Below are 19,542 nucleotides of genomic sequence, written 5' to 3'. Positions count from 1 at the left end.
GTGAGCTGCTGTGCTAGAGCATTTGCTGTTGATACTGGTGAGGAAAAGCAAAACTGCAGCTGTGCTAAAAGTTTTTATTAAAGAATTAAAAAATTCAGTGAGCTCTCTGCACAAGCCAATAAAATGGCACCCCATGTCCACAAACTAGTAAGCAATGAGAGTTACATTTAAATTGATATTTTAAGCAGCAAATAAATCAACACTTACCCAAAGAAGTCCATAAAACTAATCGGGTGCAAAATATGCCATAGGATTTGCAGTCCTACCACCTCAGAAATTTAGAAATGCACTTTCAAACCCTGTAACTTACTAGTGCAACATATTCCCTAGTATTTCTCTTTCCACAAAGCAGCACAGGCCTTGGCTATTGATTAGTCATTAAAATCACAGCAGGAGACCTGGGAAGGAGCACACATGGCATCCATGATTTCACAGGCTCCCCTTGAGCAAGGCCTCATAGCAATTATGCAGCTTTTTTTGATGGTGCAGAAGTCCAGGAAGTCCATTACAGCTCTGGGTCCACCTCATACCAAAGCAGCTGCCTCTGGCTTCACAGCTGCTGTGCAGACCACAGCAGGCTACAGGCACATCCAGGACACTTGGCAAAATTCGCACCCATACACTGGGGGATGCAGCTTTCTCTTGCCTTCAGTCTGCCAAACGCCTACAACCCCATTATTCAGCAGTTGCAGAGGGAGAAAAAGCATGGTCTGTGTCACCAAGCTCTGAGAATAAGACTTAGGTGGGTGGAACAGGGGACTCTAGATCAATGGGTACCTGAGGCAACGTGTTAGCGATGTCTTAAGGAGAGGAGAAAATGGGAGGAAAGTCCCAGATTCCCCAAGTGTGTGAGAGCCATAACTCCCTTGATTCAATGCTTTCTTCATTGCTAGTTCCTTGATCAAAGGCTACAGGAAGAGAGAAGCACCTGCTCTGTCTATTCCTATCAGCCTTTTTGGAAGATGGGCTGTAAGTAGATACACACCATCACTAGTGATGATGCCACCTAGAAATCCTGTCCTCTGAGACACAATGCGTATTTCAGGCACATTTTCGTAATGATGTCCTACTCCTAAATAACTTCCCATACTATAGAATCATAGAATGGTTTGGGTTTCAAGTGACCTTAAAGATCACCCAGTTCCAGCCCCTCTGCATGGGCAAGGACACCTCCCACTGGTTGAGCAACCTGATGGTTGCTCAAAGCCCCATCCAGCCTGGCCTTGAACACTTCCACAGAGGGAGCATCCACAGCTTCTCTGATCACCAGACCAGTATCAACACACAGGCTCTTTGACTTATCAGCACCATGCTGCTTAGCCAGGGATCTGAATCAATCCACTTCTCCATGGGTTCCCTTTGCCATGTGCTACAGTGGCAAAGAACTTGGGTGAACTCCTAGGACATCTCCATGAAAACCTTATGTCCCATATGGAAATACTAGAGATGCGGTTGATCCATGTTGGTCTACTATTTGACTACTGCACAATATGAGTTTTCCTGAAGAATGAGTCCTGCTCTTCATGAGAAAAGTAGGGGAAAATCTATTGCAGGATGTCATCCCAGACTGTTCTGTGAGCTTTGCAGGCACCAGCCACATCTGACGTTCCTGCATTTCCATAATTCACAACCATCTCTCAGTTATTTTGCTTAGCACAAAGGCTGGAGTCAAGAAAATGCCTTACAATATATTCTCTGTCTAACCTCTGCTGCAGGTAAATAAGCCTGAATAGAGGGTGAGGTGAAAGACTGTGTGCTAGAAAACCTTACATGTACCTCTATCCACTTAGTGCTGTAAAGATATATATATATATATATATATGCGTAAACTTAATGCAGGCAGTAGCCAAGTCTTGGCAAATAGTACCTAAAGAGTGTAGACACAAAGAGTGCTCTTTGCATGGGGCTTTATGAAACTGTGTATGTACATCAGAGACTATAAATGTGTTTTTACACAGGGCAGTTCATACAACAAAATGGCAGCAGACTTTTGTTGTGGCTGACTTAATTTGAATTCAAAAGGATAATCCAGATGGAAACTTTATGGTCTGCTACAAATCCTTTTGACACAAAGTTCCCCCCACCTTCCTCTCTCTGTTTTATAGACACAAACCAAGAACAGAAAGGCAAAGATGATTTATCAACTTTTCCTTGGTATGACAAAACTTTAGGAATCTGGTTGGTGTTGCCAGGGACTTTGTGCTGCTGTGTTCACTGTACCCTCTGGACTGAGTTCTTTAGTCTGCAGTTAGAGGAGTCCTACCTGATTAAAAAAAATCCCACCACCATCACCAACAAAAAAAAGTAGTCAGCAATGGTAAAGTGGAAATGGGTTGGTTTATTCACCTTTCACCTTGTTCTGTTGTATCAGAAGAGAGAAATGGAGTGAAATGAAGGGTAGCCGATGCCTGATAATTCCTTTATACAGCCCCAAGTTAGCTCACTGAAACTGGAGAGCCATTTCTGGAGACTGCATTTTTTAGCTTCTATCTTTTAAAAAGTGCTGGTGAGTTTTAACTGTTTTACGGATGTGTCAGCTGAGATGATAGAAACATTTCAGGGCAAGCAACGCATGCGGCAGTGAGGGCAAGATATGCTGTCCCACTAGAGTGCCTTGTTTTCTTCATCACCATGATTCATCTATCTTCAATAGACTTAGAAATGAAACATTGTGCAGAGGCCTCTTATTTGCCATAGGCTAAATACTGTGGTTCTTTTTCAGGTACAATTATTGGCAAATTCAATGCATACTTTATGTGACAATGGGCTAAAAAAATTAAGCTACATGAGTTTTCCATTTGGCTCAAAAAACTGAGGAGTCATTAGTACAGGAAAATGCATTGCTACCTAAGTCTCCACTTTTATATCTTCTAGGGTTGACTTTCAATGTCATGTGCACAGCATGAAGGGCAGAAAATATAAAGAGCCAGAGACTGAAGAAATTTTGAAACAATTATCTGCTACAGATATCTCAGAACAAGCCAAAGGTAAAGGGAGACATTTCTATTATCAGAAAATCTTTTACCATTTATGAATGCATTCTCATATCAGGAAATGATTTTCTGAAAGTAAATTTCCTCACCAGGCTATCAGGCTTTCCCTGATCTTTTCCCACAGCGAAATGATTTAGTATAGAGTGCAGAATAGATTTGTTCCTGTTGTGTTGTTTTGACAGAGAACCGTCTTAGGAAGGGAAGCAGCTGGGGTAATTTTTACTTCTTTGCTGAGCCTTATTTTGTAAAACATGTAGTTGAATAGCATAATTATCAATCAAAAGAGGTAAATAAACTGAAACCTCTGTGAAATATCTCAGGGCTGTGCAGCATTTAAAAATATCGCTGCTGTATCTGAATGCTGGTGTGACACCATTTAAATGCAATTCCATTTGTTATAGTCAAACAAATTCATTGTTCCACAGTCAGAACTACTGTATTTCTACTGGGTTGGGTTTTTTTCTTTCTAAAAACTGAGGTATACTAAGAATGACCACTTGAAAGTGACACTTCATGTATCCAAAAATCAATCAAGAAAACAAATGGCTTGTTTCCATAACCAGAAAATTACCTCTTAAAGGACTTGATTGCCTCTTATATCTAAAAATAATTATCGCTATGAAATTGTTCATTACTACCTAGGTAATACCTGTTTTGGAAACTACTACAATTTCCAATTAAAAAAAAAAAAAAAAAAAAAAAAGGACTGGAAAAATAGCCACAACAAAAATACAACATTATCATTGGATATATCAGTTTTAGAGTGAATTTGAACACAAAAATAGTCTGTAGTCAAACAGGATGAGAGTTATTTTATATTACTCCTCTTACCCACTTCCTTTGAAGACAGATATGTAATTCTTCTCCCCTTTCCAAGGTCTGAAGTCAATACAGGTTTTTAGTCGATACTGTTCAAATGCCTTAAGGATGAGACCCTTAGCATTCATTTCTGCAAAGCAAACAGTGCTCTTGTCAGTACTGAGCCAATAGGTTTGTACTATTACCCACATGGAGCAAGTCCTAAGTATCGCTCCAACAGTATTTGATTAAAATAAGCTAGCTTTTTGCTGAATTCAAACCTGAGTAGGGACCTAAAAAACAGATTTGGCTATTGTGACATAATAACTTCCTCTTGGTTTTTTTCCATGTAATTTTTCTTCAATACATATTGTCGCAAGCCGGTAGCGGGGGGCTACATATACATATGTATAAAATAGGGCATGATGAGTATTTAAAACATGATAGTGCATGGTCTTTATTTTTGTAAATTCTTTAATTTACTTTGCTGAGATGTAAGTGAGCAAGTATTACATAAACAGGGAACAAAAGCATCAGATTTCATCTAGCGCAAACTGCAAGTTATAGATCTCTCACATAACTTCTCTAGGAGTTGAATTGCTAATGTTATGTCTGGGTTGCCTACTCTAAGTGATTCTCATGGCTTCAACCCCTTCAGAGGTCGAGATCTGAATCTAAACTAGGGGTGGGTGATCTTTTTTTCCTCCCACATTGTGTAGTAAGGGCACAATCTCCCCATGTGGCACACAGTAGGAACTCAAGCTCCCAGTCTCATTGCTTGCCTCTGCCATGCAGTGCCACAGCCAGGTGAATCTGAAGGGATGAAGACACACTATGACCTGTCCCTGGCCCCACAACAGGCAAGTCAGCAATGTGCCATTGCAGTCTGCATTGGTGCCAGAATGCCAGTTTGCCATCAGTGCTGTAGATTATGTAGGCGGCCAGGTAAGCTTTCTTGCTTTGAAAAGGTCTTCGGTGCCCTGTTTTTCCTTCTGCTTAGTACTATTTCATGTCATATGCTTTGAAAGTCAAATCAATCTGCTGGACTATGGCCATGGCAGGATAAGAACCATCCAAGAAAGGATGTGAGAGCCAACACCAAGATTATATACCCTGTTTGCGCATATCCAGGGCCAACCCTGCTGTGGAAAATGGCCTGCTCAAGCCTTGTAAGAGGAAAGGATGCCATAGTGTCTTTATTTCAATCAACACAACATGCAGACATTGTCAACACCAAATACTGTACCCAAGCTATCATCAAGGACATAGGGGATAATGTGAGGCCACCGATAGTTGTCACCAATGATGGAGTTTCGTTCCTGAGAAAGAAAATAATTATGCAGTAGTCAGTAAAAACTGATTTAGGATCAGGAACTACAATAGTGCTAAAGCAAAGCATGTCTCATATGAGTCAGTGTAAGACCTATAAGAAATCAAAGAGCTCAAAAACTTTGGAAGATAACTCAGAGGTCTAAGGCTTTGGTTTGAAGGCCCTTTGCTCCTTTCTGCTAGTGTCTCTAACTTCTGCAACATTTTCTCCATAAAAATTACCTGAGATTTGTATGTTTGTGTGAGAAGAGTTTCAGCTGCTGTGGGATGTAATTTTTCATCATGTAGGGGTTTGTTCCTGTGCCCTTAGCAAGTGCTTTCTTTGCTTCTACTGATATACTCAAGCCAAAGCAGTTCACCAAAAGGAAGAGTAAAACACCAGTGACTTTCAGGGGTACAAGACACTTTTGGGGTTTCTACTAGGACATGTAACTTGCTGTATAAATTATTTTGGTTTTAATTTATCAGATAGGGATATTGGACAGATGCTTTAAAGTGTGGTATTACAGATTAAATTTACCCACTGGTTTTAGTGAATCTACTTACACGATGAAGGTTTTACAGCACTGGTCTGTAAATTTAATTGGGTCATAATAAATGTTGTGCTCATAAATTAAGAATCTTTTGTATAAACTTGTCTAGATGTCATCAGTGCTGCAGAATCTCTTAAAAGTGCAAATATAAAAACCACAGTATAGCAAACAAAAAGCTAATTATATTGATCTAAACCAACCTTATACAGGACATTGTTTCTGCAGATGCACCCAGCTCTTTCATTGTCTGTGACATTTGGTAGGAAAATATCTTCAGACATTCTCAGTTTATTGTTACGTAAAGAGCACGTATTGTTTGCATGAGCAGGATGCGTCAATAATTTCCATGCCAGTGATAACTTACATTGCATAAGCCAATGCACATTTCTGGTTTTATATTTTATATTTTAACTCACCTGATCAAGTTTGATGTCTCCCTCAAAAAGGTTTAGTCCTAAGGCTAAAGGGAAGAGGAGATTAACATTCAGTTACTGTACTGATCTGTGGCTACTGTAATGAAAATACAAAAAAAAATTAAGAGAAACTGAATTTTCAAAAACCTTCATTGATGTCAAAGATGTCTTGATCAATTCCTCCATCCACATCTATTTCTGAAAAATAAAAAGACAAGTGAGGTAGGACATTAGCCCTTGCTGTTATCTTTATGAAGTGTGAAAATTAATGCAATAACAATAACAGTAATTATAAGTCTGTGTCTGTCCTAGCAATGTTTATGAGCAGCTGTTTTTGTTGACTGCCTCCTGTGAATACAAATAGATTTCTAAACAGAACTCACCAGTTGTCTCCAGAGCAGGCTGGGGAGGGGGAAGAAAAAAAGATATTATTAGAAAGGCACATAATTAAATGCAGCTCACATTACTCTCTCAACTGTATTAGAGATGCGATTTAAGCTCAACTGACAGCACTTAGAGCATGGCTTTGGATTGGATTGACTGAATCCACTGCTTTCTCATTTGGCTGGAAATGTTTATTTGCTGGATTGTTATATGTGCTGGATTTGTGTCCTCCCCAGTTTAGGCTGCCCAACAAGTCACCCAGTGCTGCTTCTGTGAAGTTTTCACAACCATTTTTCTCTCACAATTCAGGCAGTGCCCAATGGACTTTCACAAACAGGAGAAAAGAGCCTATTATTTCTGTTAAATCAAGTATTGCTACTTAGTCAGGCACGCAGCAAGGACTGGGTACAGAGTCCAGGTCACCTCAGCCCCCGTTCAGTGCCTTGGCTGGGCTCTCTTTACCTCAGCAACACCAACTCAAAGGCTGATTCTGCAAGATGCCACTGGACTAGATTCTTTATTTTGGACAGGTTTGAACATACTTGACCTAACACTATGCAGCTATTTCTCAAGCAGTGAGTAAAATAATGAACAGCCTTTGTAAGCAATTGTTGCTGGGTGGGTTTTCTTGTTTCTCAGAAAAGATTTCTTCAGAAATCTTTGTGTTCAGATGTTTGAAAAGGAGTTCACAAACTGAAGGTAAAAAACACCATTAAATTCTAAGCTCTGTCAATATAGGTTACAGATATAATTCTGCAAAGCAGAGTGGCTTTTTACTTTTCTTTTTACAATAGTTCCTGCTCCCCCGAGCTGATTTTCTTTCTCCGTATAAATAATTTGCTATCTGTCATACATGGAGTTTTGCATGTAGGACTTTTTTTTTTTTCCAGGGTGATAGGCATCTGCAAACTCCATCAGAATTAGTGAACAGTACAAGATCACTATGTTGAAAAATGGCAAAAACCAAGTCATGCAGTCCACAAAAATATTAGTTTTGGTAATTTTTATCATCTGTATATGAATAAGAAAAAAGTGTGGCCAGAATACTCAAGAGGGGTTCAAATGCACATGTTCTTCTAGACTTTTGGCACATGAAGATGGGGAATAATTTTTAAGCCAAACATTACTGTGTGCCCTAAAACTGATGGGGTTCATACAAAAATGCAGGAAAAAGACCAGCTTCAATGACATTTCTCCATTTGGAAAAGGCTCAAATATAAAGCTTTGAAATTGCCAGAATGTCTCATTATAGCTTTTTAATGAAAGATTAATTTTCAATCTGAAATGACTGTCTTGTGAAAACTTGAGCAAATGGCAGAAAAAAAATTGTAAATACAAAAGCCTGAAATCTCTTTTTTTTTCTTTTTTTTTTTTTTCACCTGAATTAAAATTAATTCAAATTGTTGTTTTACAGTTTTTGTCAGATTTTTATATTTGTTCTGAGTGCTTAAGAGGGGGAAAACCATTTTTTGCCTAACTAATTAGAGGTGATAATTTATAGGTTTAAGAGAGATAATGCCTAATTGGTATGAGCTGGCACAATCAACTGCTTACTGCCTAAATGTTATATAAACAGGCAAAGTGTTTCATCAGCTTCTTCTTCTGTCTCTTCATTTTCTTAATGAAAACTACCACACACACACACACGTTCTTGCCCAGTCTAAAGGCAGGATTTTGATCTTAAAGTGTTGGTTACAAAAATAATTGAGTCAAATGTGTTTCCTGACCCCATTTCTCCTGAAACAGCACTGTTTCTGTACATCATGGTTTTAGATGGCTTCAAAATTTCGTAGATTTCAAGATACTTGACTCATAAAAATCCAGTGTCTGTGGAAAAGCGACTGAGTCCATTGAAAAACTGTTTCCAGAGTTTTGCAGATGCAAATGCTGAAGGATTGATTTTGATCCCACATTTCACTGAGTTAACTAGTATTATTCAAGTTTACATTGATACATGATAAATTAGGATTGGGACTTCATAAAAAAGAATAAACTAATAACAGTATATAGATACAGTTTAATAACCCAAAATATCTTTTCCAGACAAATTATCCATGGATCTGCAGTATCAATAGAATCCTCTTGCACACTGAGGTTTTATTGCACATATATCCTCTCATTACATTTCTTTCTCACTAGATATGCATAAGATGGTATCCAGTCCATATATTGAAGTCTTGAAATGAAAAGTTCAGCTTGTAAAACAAGCTGAAAGTACATGGGCAAAGTGTGTGACACACATGTTGAAGACTTCATTTGCTTTCAAATTCCCACTCTCACACAGATTTCCAGCTAATGTGGAAGAAAAAAAATGACAAGTAAAGCTTGCAATATTCAAAAATTAAAATAAAATTATTATTGTTTCTGTTAAAGATTGTTCATGGAGGAGAAGAATTGTACTTATATATGTTGAATCATCTTATAACCATTAATGAAGAGTAAAATGTTTCTACAGTTTCAGTAACTATAAACTACAATATACCCATATTAGCTAATCAGAAAGCATAACTGTACTAAAGATAAAAACTGGCTATGTCATGGAAAAGTTCATTTATCAGCAGCAAAAGCTCACAAACTGAAATCAATGTAGCTAAGTCCCAAAAGTACTTTTGCTGCATATACCAGAGTATGTGTCCATGGCTGAAGAATACCAAATTCAGCAGTTGCCTGAAATCCAGGCTGGTCCTCAGTGTCTGAAAACTTGCTGAATGTTTTACGCTGAAGGAATCCCTTTCATGACTCATTTCCACTTCCTTCTCAATAAAAAAAAAGTCTTTAGTTCTGTGAATCTCAACAGCTAAATACTTGGTTTCAAAAGGTGTATCTCTGTGTAGAAGTATTACTTATCTGAGTAGCAATGGCTTCAGTTCCAATACCAGCCTGACAACTGAAACCTATATGATGCATTTCAAGTCTGAATTTTATTTTTATTTTTTTAATCAACGGCATATTCACCGTTCACAGTCACATACAGAGGAAGGTTATATTACCAGTGGAGTACCAGAGCAGCCACCAAGTTTAGATGAGACACTGTGACTTACCAGTGTTTTCTCCAGACTATACAACTTTTAGTACTGGCATCCAAAAATACAAACCAAACTCTTCCAGGCCATAGGCACACGGAAATGAAATAGTCCTGGTGATCAGAAGCCCTTCTCTCACACAGGCGCTGGTTATTACAAGTCAGTTTGATGTGAAATAGGTTGTGGATGTTTGTAGCAGTCTACAACACCTACTACAAGCTTTTAGATTAGCCTATAGACTAATCTAAACAAGGCTGAGACTTGAGTTTTCAAAAGGTTGGGAATAGAGAGGTAGGCGGCGGAAACACAGGGGAAGTCTGGGGTTGGGGCAGTGGGGGATACAAGGGGAGTATCGGACAGCTGGGGACAAGGTTGAGCTTGACTTAAGAAGACGTATCAGCATGTGTTAGTGGGGAGGAAGAGGATATGACTACCACAGTGAGATACTGGAGCTGGATTCATAGAATTAGAGAGTTAAGTTGCATCACGTAAAATAGATAATGTTATTCCACTTAACTAATGTCACAGTAAGTAATGCCTTACTCTATAGATTACCCTGAAGTTAAGAACAGCTGAAATGAACTTTCAGCAACCTACTGGTTTTTGTTCTCCAAACGAACTGTTTTGTGTATCACTAAAATTCCTGGCCTCTACAATAAATTAGCACAAGATGAGCAAAATGCTGTATTTCACTGCAAAATACAAGAAATACAAAATCTCAGTTGTTACTTTTCTTGGCATTAAATAGTTCAGGTGGATTAGAGGAACAGAGAATTGCCATTTACAAGTACATGCAGTGGCTGAAAAAGCATTAATTTCAGTATTGATATATTGTGTTACAGAAAAAAAAAAAATCCATTCAAATACAGATATAAATGTTAATACTTATCTCAGTTCTAACCCCAGAATTGCTAATCTGGTATCATTATTTTGAACACTACTGGACATTTTGCTTACATGGAGAATGCAAAATAAGCTCTTCCAGTGTATAGCTAGGCCTATTAAAAATAGCAGCACCAAGACCGTGAGGAAACAGAAATCTTTCTCTGCCTTCCATCCAGATGACAACAGAATTCTTGTTTTGCAAAAGCAATGTACTTCAGTCTTTCCCTCTCAAACTCATCATAAGCTGCATTGCTTACTCCATCACATAGAGAATATGCATCCTTTGTTTTCTTACCTGACTCCAGACCACCTGAAGAAGAAGCCAAGTTAAGAGCGCAGACACAGCAAACCAGCCCATGCTAATATCCAGTCAGCAGTTGCACGGACAGGTTTTCAGACCAACTTGGTATTTAAGACAGTAAATATCATAAATCAAAACCTTTGTCCTTTCATCAACGATTAACTTACCTACCTTTTTCTTTTCCAGTAAGCGAAGTCCATCATTACTATATCATGATAACTAACATATACTTTAACTATTCTTAAGCATAGCTGTGGAAAAAATAGACTGGACACAAACTGACATACAGGATGAAATGGATACAAGAAAACAGACCTACAAGGAAACAGGCAACTGAAATACAGGACATCCCATTTAAAAATAAGAAAAAGTTTTTTATTCTAAGGGTTTCTAAGCACTGGAACAAGTTGCTCAGGGAAGCAGTGGAATATCCATCCTTGGAGACAATCAAAACCCAACCAAACACAGCCCTGAGCAACCTGCTGCAAGTGTCCCTGATGCAACCAGGGTGACTGGACTAGGGGATCTCCAGAGGTGTCTTCCCACCTCCACCATCCTGTGATTCAGTGAATAAAGCTGGCTCTAAAACCTTTTGAACAACTGAAAGCTAGGAACACTCCTGGCAGGTAAGACATACACATTTTTGGACAGAAAGTAAAAAGGGCAAATGTGTGTACCTAAAAAAATCTGTCAGCAACATAATTTCAGTATCTTGCTTTTAGAAAAGGCACTGCCACTTCTATTGTTGAAGAATGTGAAACACTGCTTTATCAGTAAATTATAGCTTCTTCTGGACTATTCTTCTGTATTCTTCTGGTATTCTTCTGGACTATTTAAAAATTCCATACAAGATAATTTTTTAAATGTCAGTGCCATTGTACTATCACCACTGTCTGCTACGCTTTGCAGTTCTAGCTTATTCCAACTTAAATCATCTTTTCTACTTATTAGCTTTCAGAGAGTGCTTAAATTGCCATGGTTTCTCTTACACTTAAACTGAAGGTACCTGTAGTAATTGTATGGTAACACTTGGCAAACACTTGGTTTTAGTTCCCCAGTCGAACTATCTGGCTAGAACATCATAAAAACTAAAAACAGCACTTAGATTTTGTGTTGTCAATACAGACTCCCAAATGACTATATTAAAATAATATTTTTCATACTATTTCAATATCAGAGCTGATAAGAAACAACAGATTGACCCTAAGTATTGAGGATACCAGAGCCATTTCTAGTCACTCAGATCCTAGCTTGTTTCATAGCTGATCGGTTGAGAAGTAGCAGTTGTGGATATTGTTGTTCTTACAATGTATTCTTTTTTAACAACAGTAACAATAAGTATTGTCATTCTCAACCCATCAATAATGGTGGTGTAAATTGTTCTCAGATTAGTGATGTTTGGAAGATTGAAAAGCTCTTTTGTTAAGATTACTTCTGCAAGTTCAGCAATCCTTGAATTCTGCACACTGTCATCTTCAGCTGCTGGGAGACGATGGTGGTTCTCCTCTTGGAGGTTCTCTAGGTTAGACTGGGTATGTCCACAGTAATAAGTACTTCAAACCAATTGGAATGGGTCAGTAATTTGAAATGTGGTGCTAAGAACCTGGCACCTATGTTGTACACATCTCAACAGGTTTTATTTCTGACTGGATGTGATTTGATCCCGAAGACTGGATGTCAGTGGTGGCAACTGGTCTGTGTTAGGTGGGGATCTGCAGAACATATTCCGGTTTTGTTGAAACCCAAAGGAACTCAATTTGGACACTCCAAAACTGGTGATATGGACTAGTGATATAGACCAGTGATAGGACAAGGGGTAATGGGTGTAAATTGGAGCACAGGAAGTTCAAGGTGAATATCAGAAAAAAATTTTTTACTGTAAGAGTGACAGAGCACTGAAACAGGCTGCCCAGGGAGGTTGTGGAGTCTCCTTCACTGGAGACATTCAAAACCCACCTGGATGCGTTCTTGTGTGATGTGCTCTAGGTGACCCTGCTCTGGCAGGGGGGGTTGGACTGGATGATCTTTCGAGGTCCCTTCCAACCCCTAGGATTCTATGATTCTATGATTCTATGATTCTATGACTAAAGCATGGTAAGTGGGAACAATGATGATACTTGCTTAAAAAATATACTCCTGATCAAAACCAAAAGATGTAGCTGCATCCATTATTCCTTGAGTACAGTACAAGTGTTTTCTTGAAATGGAGTATGATAAACGCAAAAGAAATAGCACATTTTTTGGCCTTACTACATGGTGTTGGAAGAAAGTCTAAAAGCCTGGGTTTGTACTTCTTTGGTCCCTTTTCCAGGCAAATAATAAAGACAATATGTTATCTGTTCCCACATTCCCACTTCTAAGATGCATCAGCCAACAATGAGATCTCACCCAGCCTCTTCACAACAGGAGACAGGAGGTTGATTTTCCTGTCCTAAAGAATGGCTGTATGGACGAACGCCTGCGACATGACCATCAGTGCTCTCAGGACTGGCTAAGGAGTTACACAAAGAAAACACTAGAAGGTGTTGGAATTCTGACACCAAAGAAGGAAGATAAGTTATATGCTAATCATGCATTGTAAAATACAGTTTCTATACATTTTTCCTCCAATTCACACTGCTTTTTGTTTAATTAAACTCAGGGTTTTGACACCTCAACCAGTCACCTGGTATAAAAAAACAAGATGCAATAGAAAATTAAACATTATATGAACAACAGAATGTCAGGACTTTTAAGACAGAAGTTCTTGGCATAAACTACAGTGTCACCCATGAAGTAGCTACATAGGTTTTTTTATACATATTGAGGAGAAAGTAATAAGTAGACAGGCAGTCTTAAGGAAGTTTTTTCTATCTAATAATGGCGGTTTTTTTTCTACAGAGCTTATCTACTTTTGTGACCATGTTCTCTATAATGACAAACATCTTGCTTTATCACTAACTTTTTATGTTCGGGCAATACACCTATACCTTATTTTCCTTGAGGGCTTTGCTACATGATTCTGCATTTTTCTTTAAAGAAAAACGCTTTAAGTCATATCACACTTCTAAGATCAAGGCACACAGTAAGAAATAACTGAGTATTACTAGAGATGAATTAATAAAGGATAGTGCAACTTACCTGAACAGATGGCGGGTCATTTTACCAGTTAGGGGAAAGAGATTCATCCAGAAATAGACGTATGATGCAAATCAACTTTGGGCTTCATGGCTGGTGCTGTCATGAGGGTTTTGGCTTTTATGACAAAGGGACATTCTTTGATGAGTAGCCTGAACTGGGATGAAGTCCAATGCGGCAACGCTGACAGCATTGCAACCAACTGGGGAAGTCAGGCCAACCAGAGAAGTGACATATGTTCCTTAGATGCCTCCCAAGGTGAGAACCAGAAGATCAACCACCTCAAGTGTCTGTCTGCCAGTGCATGCAACCTCAGGAACAAACAGGAAAAACTGGAGCTCTGCACCCAGACCGAAAGTCAGGATATCATGGGAATAACTGAAACATGGTGGGACAACTCACATGACTGGAGGATTGCAATGGATGGCTACAGGCTGTTTTGTAAAGACAGGCAGGGAAGAAGAGGAGTTGTGTTCTATATTAAGGAGACCCTTGAATGTATAGTCAGCTATGGTGATTGTGGAAGCTTTATCTAATCACTCTGGGTCAAGATCAGAGGGATCATCTCTAAGGGGAATTCTAACAGCAGGCATCTGCTACCAACCTCATCATCTACCAGGATGATAAGGCCAATGAAGCAATACTTGGGCCACTTAGGCAAGCTTTGGGTCAACAGCACCTGCTTCTTATGGGTGACTTCATCTATTCAGACATTTATTGGAAGAACAATATAGCAGCTCGCATGTCATCCATCAAGTTCCTGGAATGTGTAGAGGATGGCTTCCTCATACAAATGTTAGATGTGCTATCCAGGCATAAGGCACTGCTGGACTTGCTGCTCACAAAGAAAGAAAACCTGCATTGTAACATCTCGGTTAGTGACAGCCTTGGGCATAGTGATCACCATATTGTGGAGTTTGGGATTCTGCTGAGCATGCTGAGGGTTAGTACTAAGACAAAGGTTTTAGATTTTAGAAGAGCAAGCTTCAGCTTGCTCAGAGCTCAGTTGGGAGGGATTCCATTGGAAGATTCCATGGAGGATAAAGGAGCCAGTGAGTGCTGAGAGTTTTTCAAGAGCACTCTAATGGAAGCACAAAAAGAGTTCCATCCCCTTTAAAGGTAAGGGAAGTAGGCAGAGCAAGAGACTCCTCTGGCTTGATGGTAAGCTTGAGTCCACTCAAAATCAAAAGAGAAGTGTACCAGAGATGGAAAAGTGGACAAATCCCCATTGAGAACTGAAAGGGCATTGCCAGGCATACAAAGAAAAAGCTAGAAAAGCAAAAGCTCAGCTTGAATTTAAATTTGCCAGAGATATAAAAAAAACGACACGAAAGGGTTCTGCAGATATATAAACAACAAGGAAAAACCAAAGGAAAATATTTGCCCTCTGTCAAACAGGAGAGCTCAGTCACCAACTACACGGAAAAGCAGAGGTTCCCAACGCTCTCTTCACCTTTGCCTTTACAAGCACTGTTGGGCCCCAGGCCTTGGGAACAAAAACCCAGGTTGATGCAAACACCAGCACATCACCAGTAAAGGAAGAGTTGGCACGTGAACTATTACAGGAGCTTGACCGTTACAAGTCAATGGGCCTTGACAATATCCACCTGAGGGTCTTCAGAGACCTGGCCGACATCATTGTCAGGCTGCTCTCCATAACCTTTGAGAAGTCATGGAGACTATGGGACATAACAGAAATCTGGAAGAAGGCTAATGTCACCTCCACCTACTAGGAGGGTTTAAAGGAAGATGCAGGAAATTACAGGCCCGTCAGTCTTACCTCAGTTCCTATGGAAGCCATTGAACGAATCCTCCTGGGGGCTTTCACAAGACAAATGAAGTACATGATTGGGAAAAGTGAGCATGGATTCAACAGAGGCAAACTGGTTTCCACAAAACCAATCACCTACAACAAAGTAACCTGCTTGGTTTATGCACAGCAAGTGGTGAACGTTGTCTATCTGGATTTCCCAAGGTTTTCAATACAGTTCCCCACAGACTCCTACTAGAGAAACTGCTGTGCTACAACCTGGTGAAGTGGCTGAGGCGGTGGGGAACTGGCTGACAGGCCACACCCAAAAAGTGGTGGTAAATAGAACCTTTTCCATCCGGCAACCTGTCACAAGCAGGGACCCCAGGGATCAATATTGGGGCCCAACGCTGTTTAATACTTTCATGAGTGATCTGGATTATGGGATCAACTGTATGAAGCCTGCAGATTTTAACAAACTGAGTGGAGAAGTGGACACTTTGGAAGGGAGAGGCACCCTGCAGGGTACTACTGGGCCATCTTGTTTAGACTGTGCTTTTGGCGAGAAAGGTTGGACCAGATGATCCTTGAGGTCCCTTCCAACCTGATATTCTATGATTTTGAGATGTACAAGAAAAATGGCAGTCTTAGATTATGTCTTCTACAGTTACCAGGGCTTATAACAGCCAGAAGTAACACATGTCCTTTTTTTGATATGGTCAGGGACCTGTGGAACTTGAGGATGCTATTTCCTCTACTATTTTGATTTGGTAGAGTTCACCAATGTCCTGACTACAAGTTCTGTATTGGAGGAAAAGTAAAAACATTTAACACAAAGCAGAAGGAGCAGGTCTTTAGCTGGTTGATTGCTTTTTCCTTTCTTGCAATTCTTTGCCTTGAACACATTTCACAACTTTTATGGGTGCTAAGCTATCTAATGAGCCCTAAGCAGCTATAAGAGACACCTGCAAAATCTGAGCTTTTGTCAGTCAATTACATTTCCTTCCCCACAGACCCACATGTTCCCATGCTGCTAGTAGAAGCAATGAAAAGACACCAGAACTCTGTGTGGAGCTTGCTGAAGATCTATTGCAGTGACCACTTGGATCTCCTGCAGAGTTCACTAATACCAGACAGATGGGGAGCACCACAGAGCAGAGAGTGTGTTCCCTTGGACAGGCATTATCTTTTTGTGCCTGCCCAGCAGCACTATTGCCAGTGAGCATTACTACAGCGCAGGTAAAATAATAATACTAATAACAATAACAATAGTAACAATAATTTATTATTCTACCACTGCAATGCTTATCCCATTGCCTTGCTGCAGTCAGAGGAACATGTGCAGGAACAGGAGAGTGCAGGAGAGCAAGCAATAGCTCTTTTTAAAAGCCAAAGGAACTTAATTTCAAAATGCAATGTCAGCTAACTACAGAGAACTATAACAACAATTCAAATACAGACAGACATATCCTAGCCTTTCTGGTAGGTAGTTTCCTATTTAAACAGTTTTGTTAATCTCCCATATTTCAGCACAGATGCTTTGACAATGTTGTGATCAGTACATTGCTCAGTGAACAACAGTGATTCATAGTTGTTTCTTGATATTTGGGTGGAACCTGACTGATCATTATTTTCAATGTCAACTGCAACTGATATGAATTAATTAAATAATCTTGCAAAATGCTGGCATGTAGAGCATTACATAGCTCACTTAGCAGTGCTTATTGATCAAATGCTAAAGAGCAGGAAGATATTTAAATGGTGTACTATTCTGAGTGGTTTGTTCCTTGCCCTGTCTCAACTTCTTGCATTATCTTCCACAGATTAGTTTCACTTTTTCAGTTAATCTCACAAATGGGAATGACACTATAATACTATCTCCTTAGCTGAGGAGGTAAATGCACCAGTGAGGATAAGGGCTGTCAGAAAAAACCTGCTATATTATAGAGACTCAATCAGATCCATAATGTTTTGAGTTCAACATCAAAGTGCTTCAAGTTAGGAAACTCCAATGTTGGGAAACATGGCAGATGTCATATGGAATATAAGGGGAGAAAGTGAAAATTACAACATATATAAAATACAAGTGTTCCATCTTCTTGCAGAGGAGCAAACAAGATATGTTTGCTTTGATTGAGAACTATCAAGAAAATGAAACAGACCTTCAGTTTCCTCACACTGCTTAGCTACAGGCAAATTAACAATCAAGGTTAAAAGCAAACAGCAGAAGCTGAGGTGTGTAACGGTGCACCCCCTACTGCCCACTGCCACTTCAGACATGTACTTCAACCATTTTCTTTTGAGTGAGAAAATATTTCACAAATTAAATAATTAGTCATACAGGATTACACCTCTTCCCCTGAATCTGAATCACATCTAGTGCTTTTACACAAGCTTGTTTTAGGATAAATATGCATCAGACTACAGTGTGAAACAGGCTGTGACTTGTACGCGGCCACTGCAGTGGCTGTAGCTGGCCACTATCATGCCACTGTAGAAGCATACTCAGGGGATATTTCGTTCTCTCTTAGATGATGGATCATCAGCTTAGCTGGGCAAATTTATCTCTTCATTCCAGAGGCCTGTAGTAAACCCAAACTATTTTGTGTCCAGCCAGAGAACAACTTAAAAGACCAAAGTAATACGAAGGGATATTGAAGCACACCTGTCCTACCCACCAGACACCGTCTCACCGCAGCAGGTGGGAAATGTCATTGGCGAGGTCGTTGACTCTTCTGCAGTTTCAGAAAGCAAGTCAAAAATCAGCAACAGCCCTATGGCTCGTTAGCACAGAATGCAGCAGTCCTCAGATGCCCCCGTGTGATCCCTACGCGCACTGCAAAGAACGTATTTCGGGAAGGGACTTAAGCAGTATCTGGAGTCTGCAAAAACATGTTACTTTTTATGCTTACTTGTGAACTGAGGAGCAGTCAGTTCTTCCCAGAGTGGAGCCCTGGGGAAACACAGCTTACTTGCCACAGATGATGAAGTACACAAGTAAATCTGTAAGTTTGAGGTATTAACTTAAGATAGAAATGCTCTTTCTGTAGATCAGAATGACCCCAGTAACTCTCTAAACCCCTAAAACATTTATGACATTTTATGAAACACCTGGATAGAAATCTTCTATCTAAAACCATCTCAGAGTACAACTACTTACTGAATTACCATCTTTAAATACTATAGAGACAATGCAAAAATAATCAGTGCCCTCTTGTGGTTTGAATTAAGAAGAAAGTGTCCTAAGAGAAGCTACTGAAGTTCGAACAGTCTTACAGCTGAGGTGGCACATAACTCGCTCCTTCGGTGACACTACTGCCACAATCATTACTGTGGAGAAAAAAGCCACCATATTCTTACTGTCTTCTGTCCATAGCTGCAAAAACAGATAATCTAATGCAAGGCTTTCTAAAAGAACCAAGTGCCTATTACTATTAAAGAGCAGGTTTTGAGATGTTTTTAATCATCATCCTGGTCTCCTAAATTAAAAATAAATAAATCTGACTGGGAAAATGTTCACATTCTTTCAAACTGCAAACATTCTGAGAAGTAAATAGAAGCCATAGAAGTAAACATGGAAAGTGAACTCTGGAAGTTACTGGTGCAAAGTTTCTTAGTTATTCACATCAACCCCAAGATACTGAGGGCACAAGCAGAGTTTATAAAACATACAGAATATGAGATGATACTTAGTAGCCAATAAAATAATCTTAGCTATTTAGTTGTTGATGGTAAGTTGGAGTGAAGATTGAAAGGTAAGTGGGAGTGAAGCAGATGGGGTAAACTTATAGAGAATTGCTGTCGGGAAATACCTACAGAGGAAAAGAGACATAAAGATACAATCAGAGAAAGACTGCAAAGTAATACAGTGAGGAACACTTTTCTCAGTGACTTAGCATCCTCATAAGCTTAAGCAAGTTCATGAAAACAGTATTCTGCCACCAAGCCCTGGGAAATGACCTACAGCTTCATGGAGCTCAGGAATGCATCCTAAATGTACACTATTTAAGGTAAAG

General features: G+C 39.5%; 1 protein-coding gene across 1 annotated transcript in view; it reads right to left on the bottom strand.

The window, feature by feature from the left end:
- MEP1B (meprin A subunit beta) overlaps window positions 1-13,799 on the bottom strand; it is a 28,204-nt gene extending 14,405 nt beyond the window's left edge. Inside the window, exons 1-7 of the mRNA XM_051610284.1 lie at window positions 13,780-13,799; window positions 11,966-12,212; window positions 6,450-6,468; window positions 6,214-6,264; window positions 6,070-6,113; window positions 5,038-5,110; window positions 3,825-3,942 (exon numbers count right to left, since the gene is read on the bottom strand). Of these exons, the coding sequence (XP_051466244.1) occupies window positions 3,825-3,942; window positions 5,038-5,110; window positions 6,070-6,113; window positions 6,214-6,264; window positions 6,450-6,468; window positions 11,966-12,212; window positions 13,780-13,799 (572 nt within the window). The remainder of the gene's footprint in view (window positions 1-3,824; window positions 3,943-5,037; window positions 5,111-6,069; window positions 6,114-6,213; window positions 6,265-6,449; window positions 6,469-11,965; window positions 12,213-13,779) is intronic.
- Between the last annotated feature and the right edge of the window lie 5,743 nt (window positions 13,800-19,542).

The sequence above is a fragment of the Apus apus genome, chromosome 2 (genome assembly GCF_020740795.1).
Source record: "Apus apus isolate bApuApu2 chromosome 2, bApuApu2.pri.cur, whole genome shotgun sequence".
NCBI lineage: Eukaryota > Metazoa > Chordata > Aves > Apodiformes > Apodidae > Apus > Apus apus.
Note: the sequence above shows the minus strand (reverse complement) of the source record. Positions and strands in the feature narration are given on the sequence as shown.